A 21,101-nucleotide genomic window follows, 5' to 3' on the forward strand; every position below is an offset into this window, starting at 1 on the left:
CCTACTGCCAATATTAGTTGGTCTCGTGCACAAATGTCAGTTAACAAATAAATAAATAAAAATAATGACACCAAAATAATGGGGGGTGTCCGCTTATATTGCCCACATTACTACGAGTCCCACATTTGCGCCACAAATAAAGCATCGTTGAGTCAAACTGCTTCTAATATGTCAATTATATTGTTTCCTGTGAGGTATATTGTGATTTTAAAAATGCTTTATCATTAATATTTCAATTACTAATTGACAATAAATGCACATTAGATGAAATCCTGTAAAGTCAATTAACAAAACCTTAGCAGTGCAGATACCCATTACACACAAAGAATGACAGTATATAAGATAATGTAATTCTCTAGTTAACTACGCAGTCTGTCCTGACTCCTGTTTTCAGTGTGGCTTTTGAATAATGCTTCCACACCTGCCCCCAATTATATAAAAGCACTGGACACATTGATTAATGGTCTAAACATGGCCAATGAATGTGACCTACCCATCCAAGAGCTGTCAGTCCATAAGAGTTATCCTACAGAGAACGCACAGGGGTCACAGCAGCTCTCTGATAAAGGAGAGCTCAATAAGCTAATGCTATCTGGCAACTGTAACAGTACAATACCAGGTGGTAAGCAGCAATGTAGTTCTCATGTGTAATTAATTACTGAGGATTTTAAATGATTTCCACTGACTTATTTTGCCCTGAGATAATGAAAAGAAGGGGATTACAGTGAAAGCTTGATGGTTGGAGTGAGCTGAAGGTCATGAAATTGATTGTAGTTAATCACTTGTGGGAAGAAAAAAAAATCAGATCGTTGTAGAGAATTTGTTCCCAAGGTTAAAGTGGTCTGAATCAGCCAACCAAGTTTCTTTGTTCAACTATTCAATTGTAGGTTTCACATTAACAGAAGAAAGAACATGTGAATTTAATTGACCTCCTGCAGCAGGCAAACTTTATTTGTTTTTTTTTTGTCTGCCTCTCAAAGAAAACTATTCTTTGATAAATGGTGAAAATTGGCACTTAAACTCAGGTCACATTGGGTGCGTCTCCGATACCTGAGCACCTCACAACACCTAACAGCTCTCTGAGTAGGATGAGTCACTTCCAAGTCCATTTCACACCACGTCTCTTTCAGACCACAATAATCTGTCATTGGATTGTATGCAACATGCTAATGTGTCTCTGTCTGTTTTGTCAAAAATGGCTAAATAAGCTGTTGAGTCTAATAATAATAGCAACACATTGTCAAACTCCAGCTTCTTTGTTTACTGAAAGATTTTCTCAAATACAAAATACAAGCTATTAGATCTTCAGAGAAATAACAGTTTTCAAATAAAGGGCAAACACATGCTAGTATACTCTCCAGGCTCCACCGCTTCAACCCCCGAGTCTTAACGGGCACAGGCAGCATTGATTATTATCCAACCAATCCGAAACGGGGACTGGCACCAATCATTAATAAACGAATTAAGTATCAAGCTGTGGTGCAGCTACACCACTACTTATCTTCAGCAACTCAAACTGGTCAAAGTAGATTCAATTGCTATTTGATTCTACATATTAATGCACACGTCTCATGAAAACATGGAGGAAGGTGTGGCAGATATTTTTGGGTTTAAACATATAGCTATCAGCACAGAATGTGCATTAAGTATAGCAACTATATCGAGGACTTCCTCCCAACTAACAATTTCTGGTTCTCAGAATGTTCTGGGAATGTTACCTTTTGGTTGTGGGAACCTTCCCTGAAGGTTATCCTGTGGTTGATATGGAAAGTTGTCCTAACGTGAGTTTTTGGTTGCACATTTGGTTCCCAGAACGTTCCACGGATGTTACTTTGTCACAACCTTCATAGAACGTTGTCTTTTGGTTCCCAGTAGGTCCCCCATAAAGTTACGTTGTCACAACATTTGAAGAACATACTCCTTTGGTTCCCAGAACATTCCCCTAACGTTACTTTGTCACAACCTTTATAGAACATTCTCTTTTGGTTCCCAGAACATTCCACTAACCAAAATTCAACCATATCGGAAACGTTGTGTGGAAACCACGGTGCAACCACTGGAGAACTTTTCAGTTTTTGTTTCCCTCAACATTTAGAGAATGTTAGGCTCCTGAGAGCTCCGCGAGACTCAACGTTCTTTGAACGTTGTGTGTTAGTAGGGTTACCAACATGTTCACCTCCTAAATTGGACAGTGTCGGTAACTGGTATATACTTTACATTTCAGGTTCTTTGTTTCAGATTGTTGACTAAAAACATTCTCAAATACATAAACTGTCAAATCTTCAGAGAAATAATAAGGTGGGTTTCAAATAAAGGACAAGTGAATGCATGTGCACAGTCAAAAACTAGTATCATCTCCAGACTCCACAACTTCAACTAAAGAGCCTTAGCAGGCACATGCAGCCTTGATAATTATCCAACCAATCAGAAGCTGGGGCTGACTCCAATCATTAATAACTAATTAAGTATCAAGCTGCAGTGCAGCTACACAGCTACTTATCGTCAGCAACTCAAACGTAGATCAAAGTCAAAGTAGATTCAAAAATTGTTCTCCTTTATTTTGTCTTAAGACGGTGTCAGAGTGCTATTTGATTCTGTGTATTGATGCACACGTTTCATGAAAACACAAATCTATGGAGGATGGTGTGGAAGATATTTTGGTATTCATACATATAGCCATCAGCACAGAATGTGGGTAACTGGTGTAGAATTTATATTCACAGAGAGGGAGTTAATAATCCAAGAAAGCTCAACACGAAATTACACACACTCCCCTGAGAGCAGGGTGAGTCATTATTAAAGAGTATAAAGCAGTGGTTCGTGCCAACCTTTGGATAACAAAACAACACAGTTCACAGTTTAGCACCAGGCTCCTCTGTTGATTATTGAGATTTTAGACATTTCATGGTAATTGTTAGAGATTGGGGGTTAGAGATTTAACTGATCTACAGTTCGGCATTGTTCGGCTTGATTCTTGTGTCGGACGTCTCTTCCTGTGATGGCACTATGACGAGTCAGTGGCCGGCAGTCTGACGATGTCACGCAAAGTATCGTGTGCCAGGTACTATGCCAGTGGAAATGCAACTTAACCGTGTCATGCCGAGGCGAGACACGGCGAGCCGGTGGAAATTTTGAATGAAATTGTAATTTCTGTTTAAGGAAACCACGTTGTTTGAACATGGGATACAGAAATTCAGTGCAATTCAATTCAGTAATCAGACCACTTCACTTTAAATCTGAAATGCATGTGATTATTACAGCTGTGCTCCATGATATATTTGAAAGGTTTCTCATCACAACAAAGGGTTCACTCTCACAGTGCATAATTATCCATAAACATAAATAACATAATGTAAATTAAAATGAACAAATTAACATTGTGTAAATACTGAAATGTTATTCCTGAATGCTGATGCTGTATACATACACATAAAATGTCACAATATTGCTATAATATGTAAATATTACATGCTATACCAAGTTAGATGAAAGAAAAATGTAAACACCATGGATTTGTTTTATTCCTTATAAATATTTCTTAAAATCTATAATACATATTTTCACAGCAATGTAATTCATAATTATAAAACAAAAACATATTTGTTTATTAATGGCCCACATGCAGTACCCTCAAGGCCCACTACGGGAATTGAATTGTCAAAGTGAGGAAGTATTCAGCACTGCTTCTTCTGTTCTTCAGCACTGTTTTACTTATTTATTTTTTGTCATCTGTGTTTGTCATTAGTCGATCGTGATTGTTAACGTCGTTTGCTGCAAATTCAAATGCAGAGACAGACGGAACAAGACAAAACAATTTCCATGATTTACCACATTGCTTTCCAGCATCATCAGTCCTTGTATTTTGTCATTATTCAGAGAACTGAGAGAACCCTGGATACCAGAAATGACATACTGTGCATTTAAAATGTTGCTTTATTTCAGTATTTATGTTGTGGCAAAAAAATAATATATATATATATTTTTTTTTTTTTATTTGTACAGACAATATTACACTCAGTCAGAGTAAAAATGCTCTGTACCAGATTAAAGCTTTCTATCTAATTTCCATCTGCAGCCGTTGATAATTGCATTTATTAGTAGAGTGTTCCAGCCATTAAGAAATATATTCATTTAAAATTAGAGAAGAAAATGTTCTCTTTGCACGAACCGCAACAGATATTTGGCAACAAAAATAAGTAATTCAGTCTTGAGTCTTATCATTGCATTAGTGGTTAGAATGAGCCTGTTTGATGTGCACATCTTTTTATCAAACGAGGCAGCAGACTTGATACTGAGCTACTAATGCATAAGCTGTAGATCTATACTCTTGGATGTGGTGAAGGGAAGGAAATGAGCACAGCCGTCTGTCCTGCGAGTGGATTCTTCCTCTCCACAACAGCCAGGACTGACTGAGTGCAATTTAGAGGTAGTCTGATGTCATCTCCATGAACTGAGAGATGACTGATCTTTTAATCGTGGACATCACTGTAGTGTTTCTGGGAGAAGTGCTAAAACATAATGGTCTCATTCAATTCTGCTTATCATCATTTACGCGCACACAAACACATAGTTCTGCAATTGAGACGACCACATACAGCTCCTTAGCCCAGTGTTTCCCAAAGTGTTGATGTGGAAAACCAATTTTAACCCTTACTGCTCAAATGTGCAGGTTCACCCATGGTAATTTGCCGTGGGCATAATACACAACTCCTTGGACGTCCTGGGGGTGTGTGTTTATATGTCACATATTCAGGCTTTATAAAATGTGTTTTTTCATCTTCTTATGTGTTGTTGAGTCAAAGTTACAATTCAATTTATATCGCAATTTTAGCATTGATATAAAGTAGTAGCAATAATTGTACAGGTCACAAAATAGACTGCTTTTATTTTATTTTTGTTCATAAAAACATTTTCCAAATTTCACAAATTTGCCTAAGTTGTGCTGAAAAGAAGGATATAAAATTATATTACACATACTTATAGCCTCTGTATATACTGTACGTTTAAACATTGTACTGGGAATAAAAGCAGCCAAAATCTCAGGGTTAAAAATGACAAAACTAGCATGATCCAAATCACGATATTATTCATGATAAGAGCAAATTTGTGCATAGTTTAGCGATTCATTCATTTACAGTCATTTTGTATCGGTAAATCCACGACACCCACGACATGGTTGGCAAATTCATTTTAGGCATGATATTTGAAGCATTTACACTTAAATATTCATTAAAAAGTTGGGAAAATCCAGCAGGTTTATTTGTGGACCTCTAAAAATATCCCAAGACTGATCTGTGGGTCCTGACCCAGTCTTTATGAATTACTCCCCTAACCCATTACCTGATCCACACCATCTTTCAGGACACTGACTGTCCTACTTCAATTGAATTTTAATTGTGCTATTTTTTTGTAATATATCTTATATCTCGCTATGTACAGATATTCCTCCGAGTGTTTTCTTTCCCTCTGATCTTATCGCCTCACGTCATTTTCCTCATTAATTCTCGTCTTTATTCTCTGATTTAATTAGTTGTTTTTTCAACCTGTCCGTTGAGACTTGTGCAATTAAACTTAACATCGGGGATTTTCTCATGAAATTGTATGAATAAAACCTGAGAGACTTTTTACTATCATTTATGGGCGTCGGATTATAATTTGTGGGTTTTTTAAGAATGTTTTACCACAAAATGTCCATGCATGCGTGTCCTGACTGGTGTGAAGTTTGTTGTAAATGTCCATTTAATTTTTCAAGGATTTGTATGTGATTATGGATTATATCAACTTGACTCAAACACTGTTTAAAAAAAATCACAATATTAGTCTTTAATAAAACAAACAGAAAAACCTTGAAACAGAGAATAGAAACACAGGTAACAAATGAACCAGGAAACAGGGCTAATCAGACACAGGTGCGACTAATAGGACACAGGTGAATCACATTAGGGCGGGGCCGACAATAAACAGGGAAGACAGGACAGGAAGTCAAATGGTAGACATACTAGGAGGAAACAAGGAACAGAAAACCAGACACAAATAACCTAAAACCCAAGGTAAGGAAAAGAGAAAGAGCAACAAAAAGTCCAAAGACAATAGTGTCGTGACATTAAAGCGGAACTAGACCGGAAGTTCCTATTAACGCTGTTTTTTTTAGTGTGTATCTGCGTCATTACCTTGTTTAAGAAGCCCTGAAGGTTCTAAACAAACAGTTCAGTCACTGCTGAGAACACTGTGTTTTATTGTAATCTCAGGCTCAGCGAGATCTCTGAAAAAACCCGGTCCGGTTACGTAAACAGCGGTTCTCCTGAACAGCAGATACTCCTGCTCTGGGCACTAGTCCGGGCACATCCGGTTGCGTACATTGAACCGCAGAAGAAGAATAACGTCCGTTGTGGAGGTGTTTCACGAGCGACAGTGTCTTCTGACTCTGGGTCTGACTCCGGGTCAAAGTCATAAAAGGGACTGAGGCGGGGAGTCGTGAAGAAGCTATTTTTAAACACTGTTAAAACAATGTTTTGATAATGAGTAGCAGTGCATCCACCGTTCCAGAGGGGGGCGCTGCGCTTCTGAGATCGGATGTGCTAAATAGTAATGGCCAATCACAAGACTCTGTCTTCTGGGGTAGAAAGTTCTCTCTGAAATCTCGCAGCAGAAAAACAGCGTCAGAAAAGAGGATTTCTATCGGCTTGTTTACAGCAACTACGAGGTTTTTGAGCATAAAAACAAGTTAATGTATGTAAGTAGACCTCCATAACTAACATTTATGTGCAACAGGACCACTCTATGTGAGCTTTAAATGAGTCAAAAATCCGGCTCAGAAACCTTATCCTCAAAAAAGGAAAAAAAAGTTTCTTATGTGTTTACTGTAACAGTGGAGACAATAGTTGAGGCTGTCACTGAAACCTGTTTACATGATGTGTTTGCAATGAGATATTAATAATCATGAATGATTCATTAAAATACAGCATGATGTCAGCCTGCCCTCCTCCCCTCCCCTCTTTTACTGTAACTCATCTCTTATCTCCTCTTCCCCTCCCCTCCTGCAGGCTTCCCTATGCAGGCTACTTTGGAGGAGTTTCCGGCCTCAGTAAAAAACAGTTTCTGAAGATCAACGGCTTCCCAAACGAGTACTGGGGATGGGGAGGGGAGGACGATGACATTTACAACAGGTGAGCGTGGGATGCATTCAGCATGAGCTTTTAATGTTTTCATGTTTTATCTTAATTTGTCAAGAGTTTGCACGATACAGCACACAGACTTAACCATGTGTCACAGTTAAGTTCACTTGTGCAGGGTCCTTATCGGGGAGTTACACACACACACACACTTAACGCACTGTCACACACTTTCACACAAATATTACAGCATCTCAGTTTCTGCTCCAGACTGTTTACTGACTGTAAAATGAGCCAAAATCAAGGCTCGAAAGCTGAGAGTGAAGTTCTTCATGAAGTATAGGTGATTTATTGTAATTGTTTCCGAGGCGGGGATTGACTAGCAAATAAATTAACCATTTGAAGCACTTGAGTCAGCTCTAAGTGACCGGCTCCAGTTCACTAATGATATTACTGTGGAAGTGTGCCGACATCAGACCTGGGAGAGAGTCATTTATCTTTGACAGGAAGAAGGAAAGATGACTGAAAGTGACTTAAATGCAACGAACCACTTTCAGGGCCATTAGTTTTCATTACTGCCTTCTCTGATGTTTGTTTGGACTGAAAATTGTTTAATTATCTGATGGTGAACTGATGGACTTACAATGAAACCGTAGCAACAATGCACAGTCACTAATCTTTGTTCTAGGAAAAAAAAAATATATAAGGATAATAGAAAGGAATAATAATAATAATAATAATAATAATAATAATAAGGATTTAGATTGTTAACATGAAAATACTGATATAAAACTTTCCCAAATTACAACAAAGGTCCTCCAACCTAAATGTACATTTAAATGGCCAGTCACATAGATGTGATGCAAAGGTGCTTTTGAAAAGCCAAGTAGAAGAAAGGAGAAAAAAACGATTTCAAGCACATACCTTTGGTTTCCATTACCAAACCTTTGCTTTATTCGGATAAAGATAGAGGAAACCCAAGGTCTATCTCACCAACAACTTGGAAATAGTTTTGCCAAGTGACTGGTCTGAGCCTCTGTGGAGTTTGTGTGGGTTTTCTCTATATGTTGGCCCACCTCTCCAGTGTGTACCCCGCCTTTTGCCCTGTGTCAGCTGGGATTGGCACCAGCATCCCTGCAACCCTCATGTGGAGGATAAAGTGGTAGGCAATGGATGATTTTTTTACCAGTGACCCTGTGAATTGAGGCTCTCACATTTGAAGAAATGGTCAATGTCTTTGATTCAAATTAGCACACAAACAGTCACACATACATCTGGTGCATTCATTGTAAACACACAGACATCTACTCACTGTTCTCCACAGACTAAATGTGAAAACCTCTTTATTGTATTTCTGTGTCTTTTCTTTTCCCTGTGTGTCCTGCTGTAACTCTCACAGTGTGAAGTTTATCTTTCTCCTCAGTGAAAAATGCATTGTCAGCAAAGTTAAAACACATAATATACAATATAACAAGTGAAATGTTCTGTTCTGAATACTGTGTAATAGTTCTTTGTGTGCATGCACATGCTGACATTTTATTCAGTGATGGCTGCATTAGATATATTTTTGGGAATATTTCTCTTCTCTCCATCATGAAATGTGACTCGTCATGAATGATCACTCACATTTTTTTATTTACATTTTTATTACACACCAAAGAAAAAGACCAAATACACACAGTGCAAAGGCAGCCAGAGATTACGACAAAGCTGCTGAGAACCCATGCAGCAGCAGGTAGAACATGCAAACTCCATATAGAGCGGCCCTTGGTCGAACTGGGATCCAGACTGGTGACCCTCATGCTGTAAAGTAACAATTCTTGCCACTGTACCACCGTGTGACCCCACAAATCGCAAAAAAAATCACCATTAAATATTGTCCTCAAGCTATTCAGCCCTAAAAGTTAGGCTTAAAAAACCTGCGGACAGAAACAAGCACATAAAGCTGAGTCTGACCATGATTGTTAGTGCTTTACCAAGTCTCATCATGGATGGTTCGGTAGTTTTTGAATAATCCTGCTCACAGATGCACAGACACCACAGGAACCTCACAGTGTAATAACATTCCCAGCAGCCTTTGCTCTGTTGTTTGTTGAGTCCACCTTAATAATTTTTAAGGTGCTAAAATACAGAGCAAAGACGATGAAACTGGTTAACACAAGCTGACAAACATGACTGAGTTAGTGTGATGTCATTAGTTTTACTTGAAGGCATCGTTATTTTTTTGTGTGTGTGATCTGAGGCTGAAACGTTTCAGACAGTCCAGGCTGTAGTAGCGAGCAGAGAAGAGCGCCGTGTCTCCAGTTGAGTGAACTAACAGGCGAGTCAGCTCAGCCTCTCGGGGCTCAATAAAATGACTGTAAGAGGAGAAGCATTCAGGAGAATGGAGAGAGATAAAAGAGCAGCGGTGTACATCAGACTTCCTGGCACCCATGAAATCTCCCCCCTGTTTTTACTCTGCTGTTAAAGACAGCATGGTCACAGATTTGAACTCTGCAGGCAGCTGATGTGTCCATCAGCCTGGTGTCCAGTTGAAGTCTCCCAGAATCATACACTGAACCTGTTATTTATTTTATGTTTGGGGATGGCCACTATCTAAAACAGAGCATTAACTAAATGAACAATTTGCTGTTGCATCATCTACTTTGCCCCCCCTCTCCCCACCTCCCTCGCTTCTCTGTAACTGTCCAACTGGATGTGCCTCAGCCTCTTTCCCTCGAGCAATTTCCTTTTTTATGCTGCTTTGATGCCTCAGACCGTGACATGGCCACTGTGGAAAATGGGTGCTGCTAACTTAATGCCAGCCCGGGGGGGAAAGTATCTGTTTGGGAGAGAGCAGCCTAAGCCTGTGGCCGAGAGGACACATGCCACTAAGTTGACTCCCATTGCCACTTGCCAAACACTTTGTCTATAACAGAGAGTGTAGAAAAAAAAAGAGGAAGACTTTTTTTCCACGCCTGTAGCCTTAGCCTGGGGTAAAGTCTGTACCTCCCCGCAGGGCTTCCATGCCTTCAGGGAACACTCCCTTCTTTCCCTGCCCTTAACCCTTCCTCCTTTTTTTTTCAAAGTCTCCACGCTTGAAGGGGAGGGGAGTCAGGTGAGAAAACACAGAGAGAAGATTTTTTAATGTCGTCTTTTCATCTTTTTTACATGTCTTTGCCCTCACTTGAGCTTGAAGCTGCACAGTCTGTTTGAAAATGTTTGAATTCTGCACATACTCATTGTTAGGTGTAACCTTATGGGAGATGATTATATATACAGCAGCATCATTTAAGGTAATCAGTAGCTTATTTTAAATGAAATAAAACACATTATGTAAGATGTCAGCATTTTTTACAGCACAGGTAGCACACTTTGGGAAGTTGTCTTTTTTTCTCCACACTCCAGTCAGAATCCTTTGGCACTCACTGCTGCTGTGCTTTGGTAGAGGACACTCTGGTCTCCTCTTCTCTGATGAGATGCATGGCTTAACAGTATTTTGTGATTCTGTATTGGTATACTTTAAAAAAGTATGTAATTAGATTTTCAAACAACACTTTTCACGGACCAAATAAAATATTGATTTAATCATTCAAAAATATTGTATTTTATTGTTTGAAAATACTCTTGTTCTTTGCGCTCCCTGAGGAAGCTGCTGGAAGTAGTCACAGGCTTGGAGTCGCTGTCTGTCTGGAACTTGTGCCCCAAGTTTTCCCCATCAATCAACGTTTGTCACATTATAAATGTTAGTTACTTACAATTATTTTGTTCCAGACAGACGGCTCCAAGCCTGTGACTACATCCGGTCACTCCAAAACTCAGTAGCCAATCAGCAGGCAGCTTCCTAAGGCCTGCCCATCGTCAGAAGACAAAGTGAAAGAGTGCAAATAAGTGCAATTTAAAAGAATAAAATACATTATTTTTGAATGTTTAGATATTGTATTTGCTGCTTAAAAAGTGTTGTTTGCTTCGTGGAAAGTGTTGTTTGAAAAATTTCTCACAACTCTAATTCCATAAAAAAGTGGGTATACTGCCCTGCCAAGGGTATGGATCAAGTATGGTTGTGCTTAGATTTGGGTCTCAGATTCATGGATACCTTAGCATTGGTTGTCCCTTGCAGGTGTTGCTTTAGGCTTTAGCAGCAGCAGCTGCAGACACAGGATGTTTTCAGACCAAGGGTGAATTCCAATTCCTTGCTTAACCCTTAATCTTAACCCTCAATCTCAAAAATGCATCTCCCGCTAGTGCAAGTGCTGTCCCGATTCTCAGAAAAATTGAGTTGAGGGGCGAGTTTAAGGGCTGTATCGCCCTCAATATTGAGATTTTCCAAGACCACCCTTGGGAGCAAGGGCTACCCAGAATGCATTGCGTGTTTTCACATGAGAAAGATGGCGTCGAAAGCAGCGAAGCTTGTGTGATACAAATTAAGTATTTTCTTTGTTAATAGAGATATACAAATTATGAAAACGGTTGTATTATCTTAGTTTAGGCCCATATTATGGATTACTGACGTCATTGTTGCGTAACATTAATTTTTATTTTACGAGCCGGCCGGTGCGCACACGCGATCGTTCGATATCGTTAACCCTTCAATAAGCCGTGGTGTGTGGTAACTGTCAACTGAATGTGTCCGTGGTTGTGGTATTTGTATGAGTATCATCTTATAACTAACTGACAACCTAATAACTTGACTGAAATAAAATAATAAATAAATAATCGTGACGTAAATGTGTTCTTCTTCTTCTTTTTTGGAGTTGACAGACTGGACGCAGCTTTCGCGTTATTCTGCCCCCCACAGTCTGAAGACGTATCTGCATTTAAGGGGTGTCCCATTTCTAAGTGACAAAATAACCCTCAACACTTGGTTTTGATGTAATATGTAATATGTAATATTATGTAATATGGCAGTGGTCAGAGATCTCAAAACAAGCATCATAATTACACGTGTAAAAGTTAACTTTAAATACAAGCATTTATTCCATTTTAACAGAAGCAATGCAAGAGTCTACATGTGGACAGCTGGTGTAATTTATAGGATTAATAGTCACATGCACGACTTAAAGATCCCATATGAAATATGTCCTGTGCTGACACTGCACTGCAACATAACTCTGAAGAGTAACCAGGGGCATTGTGACTCAAAATCATTCAGTCTGGTCAAGGGGCAGGGTTAACGACATGTGGGAACCCGTGTTCCATCACTCACTCACCTCTGATCCGATTGTTTGTTGTCGGGGTGTGGGTCCCTCAGACAATTCTAAGCGAGCACCCACAAGTGTGGCAGGGAGAACAAATATCCTCAGTAGGTAAACGGCAAACAGGCACATTTTCCCTTATGATACAGTATTAGAGTCACAGAATGGAAGTTAGTGTGATACAGTAGAGAGCACTTCCCTCACTGTGAAGCAGAATCAATACAGTGTGTAGATGAGGTGACAGGGAAGCAGCAGTAGCAAACGCAAGGAGCAACGGGATATAAAATGCATTTTCTTTTCCCCTCTCATTTGCTCGAAGCTAAAATAAATAAATAAAAATATCACATCAAACCAAGACTAAAGCACCATGGCCACCTGGTGAAGCAATGGAAAAAGGACAGTGTTGCATTTGGTCAGGAAATGTCACTGGAAAATGGGCCCACGTCAAAGCAAGAATCACTATTCACAATAATCATAAAAGGAAGTCCATAAAGTATAAGTGGCAGTTCAAAAAAATGACATCTGAGGCACTCTGATGTAGAACAATATCAATAGCCTTTATTTATTCATGGCTATCCTAAAGTTAAAGACCATCATGTTGTGACTGAACACTTCAGACAAATCAAGTGATTCTGTCACATGGTGGTGATAGTAGAGAGTGATAGTGATAAATAAAGGGAAAATATCAATGCTGTATTCAGTAAAAAAAAAAACAAGCAAAAACACAAAATGAATAGAAAACCAATAAGCAAAACAACAGCTCATATAGACTCTGGTGGTACTTAGAGGAAAATCAGAAATACTGTTCTACTGTATTATACCAGGGTATGTGATCAGAGTGGAGCTGAGGAATGTGCGTAGAAAATGAAGCTCTAAATTAAATAATAATTAGAGTCACCTTATCTCTCACTCCATCTTAATCTAATGTCACTATAACAGCATGTGAAGTGAGAAAGAGGAGGATGATGAGAGAGTAATGATCTTATTGGGAATAAATCTGCCCCCTGTGAGAAGTCTGTTGCTCGACCTATTTACACCACTGTGATAAGTTAATATTTTCTCATGTGGTACTTGGATGCGGAAGAGGTTACATGATCAATTTATGTATTCTTTTTACATTTATTGGAATTAAATGTGGCTTTAGTAAGGTGGCCGACAGGAGCAACGACCCAAAACATATGCAGGAGGAGAAACAAGCTGCATATTCACAAACACAAATGGAAACAAATGCAACGCGAGAAGCACGCTGCAAAAGAAAAAAAATGATCTGCAGAAAGAAACAAAACACATGCTTCAACAGAAACAGACTGCAAAAACAAAATGATGCAAAACCGAAACACAAACCTCAAAACACAAGCAGGAGCGAAAACGAACGTATTCAATAACGAAAGTGCTCCGGGTCTGTGGGAGCGCTCGTTGTCGTGCAGCTCTACGACCGGCCGTTACGATACTCTGAGACTACTTAATTCTTAGTTTATATAAATACCTTTTTTTTGGAGCATGTTTTTGTTTGTGTTTTTCAATTTGCAGCGTTTGTGAATATGCAGTTTGTTTCTCCTCCTGCATGTGCTTTGGGTCATTGCAGTGTGTTTGTCTCTGTCGGCCACTGTACTTTAGCATTAGCATCACAAGGTTCAGCCTTTAAGCACAACTGGTTTAAGTTGCCCTGTGTACAGTTTTCAATAGTATGTAAATGATAGTAATGTCTTTGTGCCTCAGAATGATGTTACATTTACCCCGGATTTCCACTGGACGCGTTACAGCCGTGGCGCAGAGCCTTTGGAGCCAGCGGTATTTACGGAAGATCGTGCGATAATCTTGAACGGACGCAAGTTTGCGAGATCCCGTGATAGACTGTGTGTGTATAAAGGAAACAACAACAACAACACAGCTTCTTTCATTCTCCGACATGGAAGAACTGTTGATCTGGTGTCATAAATGATTTTATGTTTCTCCACTTCAACAATCAGTCTCTCGTCGTACATTATGACTCTCCGAGACGCTCTGATTAATTGACTGTTGACCTGGTAGCACCGGTCACGACGTAATGTTGATGTGAAGTTGTGACAGGCTATATGACCTGCGTATTGTGTTTTATTTTGAAAGGGGGGGCGGAAATGTTTTACTTTGAGTCTGTCTGGTGAGAACTTCTCTGTTGAAATGTACGCAGTTCAGCAGCAGCAACGGCAAAAAAAGAACTGCTACCTATCGATAGCGCCCCCAGTGGAAATGCTCACATTGATTAGAATGGAATCGATTTGCAACGGCGACCGCGCCACGTCAGCTGTAGCGCGTCCAGTGGAAATCCAGGGTTTAGTCTTTGATTTCGATTTGAGGCTCTGTGAGATCCTTAAATTTTGTCTGCAACCCTGTGTAACCTTAGCGATGATCAGAAACGAATGTGACCTTCCCGGCAAAGGTCAGCTCCTCTTTCAAATTTTATAACTGGATACATGCAGCCCGCTTGTAACCGCACCCCCAATAACAAGGGTTTTATGATGATATGATATGATTTTATGAAAAAAGGACCATGTCTGACAAAAAGGACAATGAGAAGCAAGTAAAAAAAAGAGAGGACAAGGTGAGAGAGAGAGAGAAATGAAGCATGTAGTGGCAAGAAAGGTCCGACAGAACAGGCGTAGGAAATCTACGTACTACGTACAATAAACCAGTGCAGCCAAAACTGACCAGGGAGGAATTTGAATCTCTCTCCATCTGCAGAAAAATGAGCCCTTACTTTCTACACACGCATTAATTCAGATGTGTCAACCTGGTGACCCATGGTCCACATACAACCCCCAATCGATTGCATGCCGCCCACCATTTAATATCATGTTATAATGAAAACACGGCCAGTGACCTCCTCTTCCTTTAAACTCAGCATGTGTGTTAGTGGCGAGGTGATAGAATATAGACAGAATATAATACTTACTATATTTGCTAGCAAAAATGTATATAATAGTAATATTACTGATTATTTTATGAGCCAGGATTCAACAATTACTGGTCACTGTATGGCAGAAGGAGTGGATAAACCTTGTGTTCAGTAAAGGTTGATTGAGTGTGTTAATCATGGAGAGCTGATTGGGACGTGACATGTTAAGTTGAAAAACTTCTAAATGAAAATATAAATGAAATGAAATAGTAATAGTAAGGCATTCGGTTGCAATTATCACATAATTGAAAGTCCGCAAAATTGTATTCATCTGATGTAAAATAATACGAAAAAGACGATTGCATTGACAAATCCACATCTATCTGGTCAATGTTGCACCCTCAAAGAGGCATGTTTTCCTTTTGGCAACTTTACTTTGGTCAAAATTGCATTGCTAAACTCCTCCATACATCTCTGATCTGCTCGTCACTTTTTAAAAAGCAATTAAAAACTATTCTTTTTACTCACTCTTACTTACTCGTTTTAGTTAGACCAGGGTTCTATTCTTTTACTGTCTTCCTGTTTTTTTTTTTTTTTTTAAATTATGACTATTTTATGTATTTTACTTGTATGGCCCTGTGAAGCACTGTGTGACTCCATATCTGTGAAAGGTGCTAAATAAATGTACTTTCTCACTTCTCACTTCTCGTGCTCACTGATGACATGATGAGACATTTTGAACTCTAACCTTTTGGCAATAGCAAAAACTCAGATAATCAAATAGTCAAAATTGAATAACAATGATATAAGAATACTCCTTATGAAACATTAAATCTTTTTCAGATTAATGAAATGAAAATGATGTCATAATACTTCTAGGTCACAACATCAAACCCATGTGTTGGGTATTACAGACTGTGTACTGTTTTGAGCCAGTTCTTTTTCTTGCAGTTGTTTTGCCAATGAAAACTCTAATATAATGATAGTAGCAGCAACTAACACACACTTCCTTCAAAATAAATCCCAAATTGTATACTTTTCTGCGAACACCCTTGTAATTTGCAGCTAAATCTCCCAAAGAAACAATAACATAAAGCATTTAAAAGCACTTAACATTTATACTCAGTTCCAAAATGTTTTCCCACAGTGTCTCATTTATTAAATTAACTGTATTTTATTAGCTTTTCAGAATGTGTTGGAGGTCATCGTTTATCCACGCCACCTCCATGCTTAATCTTATTTATCTTTTTAAACATAATATTTTATCACCAGTCGTATTAATTGGGTGTAATGTTATTACATAACTGTACTTAAAAGTGAGCAGTTTCTCAGTTTATGTGTAAAAAACGACAACGAGCGGAGGGTTGAGATCTCTCTCTGTTCACTCCCACATCCTTCGCTTTCTATTACTTCTCTGCCGTGCAGCTTTCAACCCACACCTCCTCCTCCTCCTCCTCCACCTCCTCCTCCGCCTCCTCCTCCACATCTCCCATCACATTCCTGTAGGAAAAGGGAACTGAGACAGGACAATGGACTTAGCTCCCGCTTCCCCTTCACTCCTTTGCGCTAATCCAATTACACTGTTGGGAACAAGAGACGAGAGTGAGAGAAACTGATTAATCTAATCAAATAGATTCTGTCCGTACGTGTGCGTGTGTGTGCGTGTGTGTGTGTGTGTGCGTGTGCATGTGCGTGTGCGTGTGCGTGTGCATGTGATTATTAAAACAGCCTGGACACACGTACACAGAGACTCCTCCTGTGCCTTGGCTGCAAATTAAATGTTAAGTGGTAGCTCACATTAGAAAGGAGATTGTTTGTGCTGGACCCTCCTCACTTTTTCACAGGATTAGGAGCCTTTAAAATGGAGAAGGAGCTTCTTCTGATAAGTAGGCTGTACTTTTCATCAACTTGAAGTTGTGTTTGTTGACATTTTTGGCAAAAACATATCAATAGGTTGTGTGAGAGACTTCCGGTTAGATATTTCCTGTCAGTAGTTGTGGAGCTTTACACAGGCTTTTAAACGACTTTGGTGGTACCTGGTACTTTTTGAATCATTAAATCTATATTTTTTCAATTGTTGCTTGCCTTGTGAAAAGTGTTGTTTGAAAATGTTGACACAAATCTAATTCCATATGCTCTGAGTTGTTGTCTACCAGTTGATGTAGTTTTATAATTAAAACAGGGCTATAATCAACTTTTATTTATTCATTATTTTATTTTATTCATTCATTCATTCATTCATTCAGCCGTCCACACTGAGCGACAGTGCAGAATGATATCCTTGTACGGTTATGTAAGGTCACTTCCTTATTCCTTATGTATTACATGGGTGTGGAGCTGACCTGGCTGTTAGTTATCAGTGTTTGCATTACATTGTCAACAAGGCAGATTCACAGATACATGGAGAAAATGAATGTGTTCACATACACATAAAGTGCTACACATAAACAAGAAGTTGCTTCCATGTTCAAAAATAAGGCCCATAGTGAGACGTTTTATTCTGCTGTTAAGCAGGGAAACAGTTTGAAACGAATTAAAGCTTCATTAAAGCTTTATTTAAAACTTTAACTATTGGGATTGGGAATCAGATTTTAGTTTGGACAATTGCAGTTTGCTTCTCCAGAAGGCCACCTAATGTTAAATGTTTGAAATGTGGAAGAAGCAGCATTCTTTTCTCTAAAACTCAGCCAGTTAAAAGCCAATTATAATCAAAGTGCTTGATTAATTTTCTTGTTATTATTTGTGTACTTTCATGTGAATGTGATACTTGACGAATACCTGGATTACATTTATACATCTGGCACAAACATCCACTATTCCACTAAATGTGTGCATATTCTTCAAAATGAAGACTAGAGACATCTATTGGATGAAACTAGCTAACTAAGCTGTCCACTCATATGTGCCGTGCTTTATTGTTTATTTTCTGCCTCTAAATGGGAATATAGTTTACACAATTGACATGTTCTATAGAAGAATAATCTCATGATTGAGACTATTAACTCCTCAGGAAAATATTGAGCAATGTTTCACGTCATGTGAGAATCACGCCCATTTCCTCCATCCCATTTCCTGGGCTTCACTTTTAACAGTCAGAGAATGTTGCTGAACCGTCATCAGGGAATACATTTCCAACACTGATCCATTCTCAGAAAAACACAGGGATTTCTTGCTGTCTCCATTTCATTCTCCATCACATTTCCCATTAATTTTCCCTTGACTCACCAAAAAAAGTGCTCAGTGGACCCCCACTGTGGCAGATTTCACAGCAGGCAACCCACTCGCTATGTTTCTGTGGAGGTGGCTGTCAAATGTGTTGAGCCCAGATTTTATTCATTGGCAGGAGACACTCAGTACATTCACATGACATGAGAAAATAACTGAATCATAGTGTTTGTGTAACTAAAATAGGACATGAAGCATGAAGATATAGGGCTACAGTAAAAGTATACTCATGATGTTACATATCGATATGTATCGCTTTTATATACGACTCGCTTGTGTATGTAAGTAGACTGAATTGCTGACAGTCAAAATGCCTCTTCAAACATAAAGCAAAAGCGATGCGATCTTCCATGTTTTCTAACATTCCACTTCAATTGCTGGAACGCTTTGAAGTAAGAGCTATTACAATTCAGGTAGAATAAGGGTTAACCCTGCTTAACCCTCAATCTCAAAAATGCGCACTCCTGCTAGTGCAAGTGCTGTCCCGATTCTCAGAAAAATTGAGTTGAGGGGCGAGTTTAAGGGCTGTATCTATCTGTAATATTGAGATTTTCCGAGACCACCCTTGGGAGCAAGGGCTTCCCAGAATGCATTGCGTGTTTTTCCATAACAAAGATGGCGACGAAAGCAGCTAAACAAGTACGCTACAAATGAAGTACTTTGTTAATAGAGATATAAAAACGATGAAAACCATTGTATTATCTTAGTTTAGGCCCATATTATGGATTACTGACGTCATTGTTGCGTAACATTTATTTTTATTTTAAGATCTTTGGTCAATAGCCGGCCGGTGCGGACAAGAGATCGTTTGCTATCGTTTACTTTTTAATAAGCTGAATATGTCCGTGGTTGTGGTATTTGTATCAGTATCATCTTATAACTAACTGACAACCTAATAACTTGACCCACAAACAGATCGTAATAAATAATTGTGACGTAAATGTGTTCTTCTTCTTCTTTTTTGGAGTTGACAGACTGGACACAGCTTTTGCGTTATTCTGCCTTTAAAGGGATGTCCCATTTCTCAGTGACAAAATAACCCTCAACACTTATATATTATATAACATTAGTGATCCATCTTTTTTTCACACTTTGCCAACTGATAGGGCCCCCAGAGTCCCAAATATAAGGAGTTAAATGATTAAAAAGTAGATTTTTCATAATATGTCCCCTTTGACTCTGGTACCTCAAGAGAAGGGTGCCAAAAATTGGACGTAGGGTCAGGTTATTTTGGTATTATTCCTAATGGAAACTACGTAAAAATGTATCCTACTGTACCAAACCAAACTGTTCGCTTCGATGGAAATGCACAACCATGATACATTGAACTTTTTAAGACATTCAAGGTCATCATACAAAAATATGAGATCAATGAAATACAAAATAATGATTAATATACAACCAAACTATGTATACTGCATGAGAAATACTTAGGAAAAAGACATCAAAGATCAAAGCTGAACCTCTTGAGAATGTGTCTCTCTGAAGAGTTTTGGTTTGAAGGTGTGAAAGAAACATGCGGGGGCGGGGAGTCGATCGGCTGAAAGGTGGGAAGGGTGAGTTGGATGGAAGAAGAGACCTGAGTTTATGGGTGGTTGTTAATAATGTGGAGGAGGTTGGTGAGGTTCTGACATGGTGGCCAATTCCAGAGAAACAAAAAGGACACTACCATACAATTTTGTCCATGATAGACTTTTCAATTTATAAATATCATGTAGGGCTGCAACGATTATTCGATTAATCGATCATTAATTGATTCCTAAATTATTTAGGAATCAATTAATGATGAAAAAAAACAAAAAAAAAACTCAAAATAGTTTACAATTAATTATTAATTGTAAACTATTTTGATAATCGATTTGAGTTTGTTTTTTTTGTTTTTTTTTTAATAATGAAACAAGTTTTGTTTCATTACTACTACTACTACACTACTTTTCAGCTTCTTAGATATGAATATGTTTTTTTTAGGTTTTTTTGCTCCATATAACAAAGAAATCATTCAAACTTAATCCTTTGGTTTGTGGATAAAAAACAAGATATTGGAGAACATCGCCATTTCCAAGTTTGGTAAACACTGTTTTTTTGGTATTTTACAGATCAACAAGTACTCGATTAATTTAGTTGATAATTGACAGATTAATCCAATGTGAAAATTATTGTTAGTATTTGTATTTATTCACAAGAAAACATCTCTTTCCAGAACCGCAGCTGGGATCTGAGAACAATTATTTGCAAAGTGCACAATCTTATCTTGTTGCATTAATGTAACTAATAAATAAAGATGCATCATATCAAGTAAATACATAGTTGAATGCCTGTCTGCATTATTTCTACAATTTCCTGGCAGCATCCAGGAGTCTTATGTTGCCAAAGAAAGAACAACATAATGAAAGAGTTCTGTTGTTTACATGTTTATCTCTGGAATCATGCCTTTCAGTGGCACCTTTTCATCACAGTACTTACATCAACATCACAGTAACAAATGCAAAACCCACCAAAGTTGTCCTTCATACTGTTGCAACCAATGATATCAGACATATTTGATTGACACCGCTTTCAGCCAGTTATTGTTAGACCATAGATCTCAGAGCATTGGAAGTTATGCTGCATTCCAGTGCATCTCCTAAAAGAAGGACAACTGAGTGTCCACCTCAGACAGGGTTTAAAATCTGCACTGTCCGTCCTAAATCTGGATTTATGGTCTCCCTAGCTACT

The 21,101-nt window shown here is 38.6% G+C and overlaps 1 protein-coding gene across 1 annotated transcript in view; it reads left to right on the top strand.

The window, feature by feature from the left end:
* Positions 1-21,101, top strand: part of b4galt2 (UDP-Gal:betaGlcNAc beta 1,4- galactosyltransferase, polypeptide 2) — a gene marked incomplete at both ends in the record, with an annotated part of 194,854 nt that overhangs the window by 143,593 nt on the left and 30,160 nt on the right. Inside the window, one exon of the mRNA XM_083890053.1 lies at positions 7,044-7,166. Within this exon, the coding sequence (XP_083746179.1) occupies positions 7,044-7,166 (123 nt within the window). The remainder of the gene's footprint in view (positions 1-7,043; positions 7,167-21,101) is intronic.

Source organism: Microchirus variegatus, assembly GCF_963457635.1.
Source record: "Microchirus variegatus genome assembly, chromosome: 5".
In the NCBI taxonomy this organism is placed as follows: Eukaryota; Metazoa; Chordata; class Actinopteri; order Pleuronectiformes; family Soleidae; genus Microchirus; species Microchirus variegatus.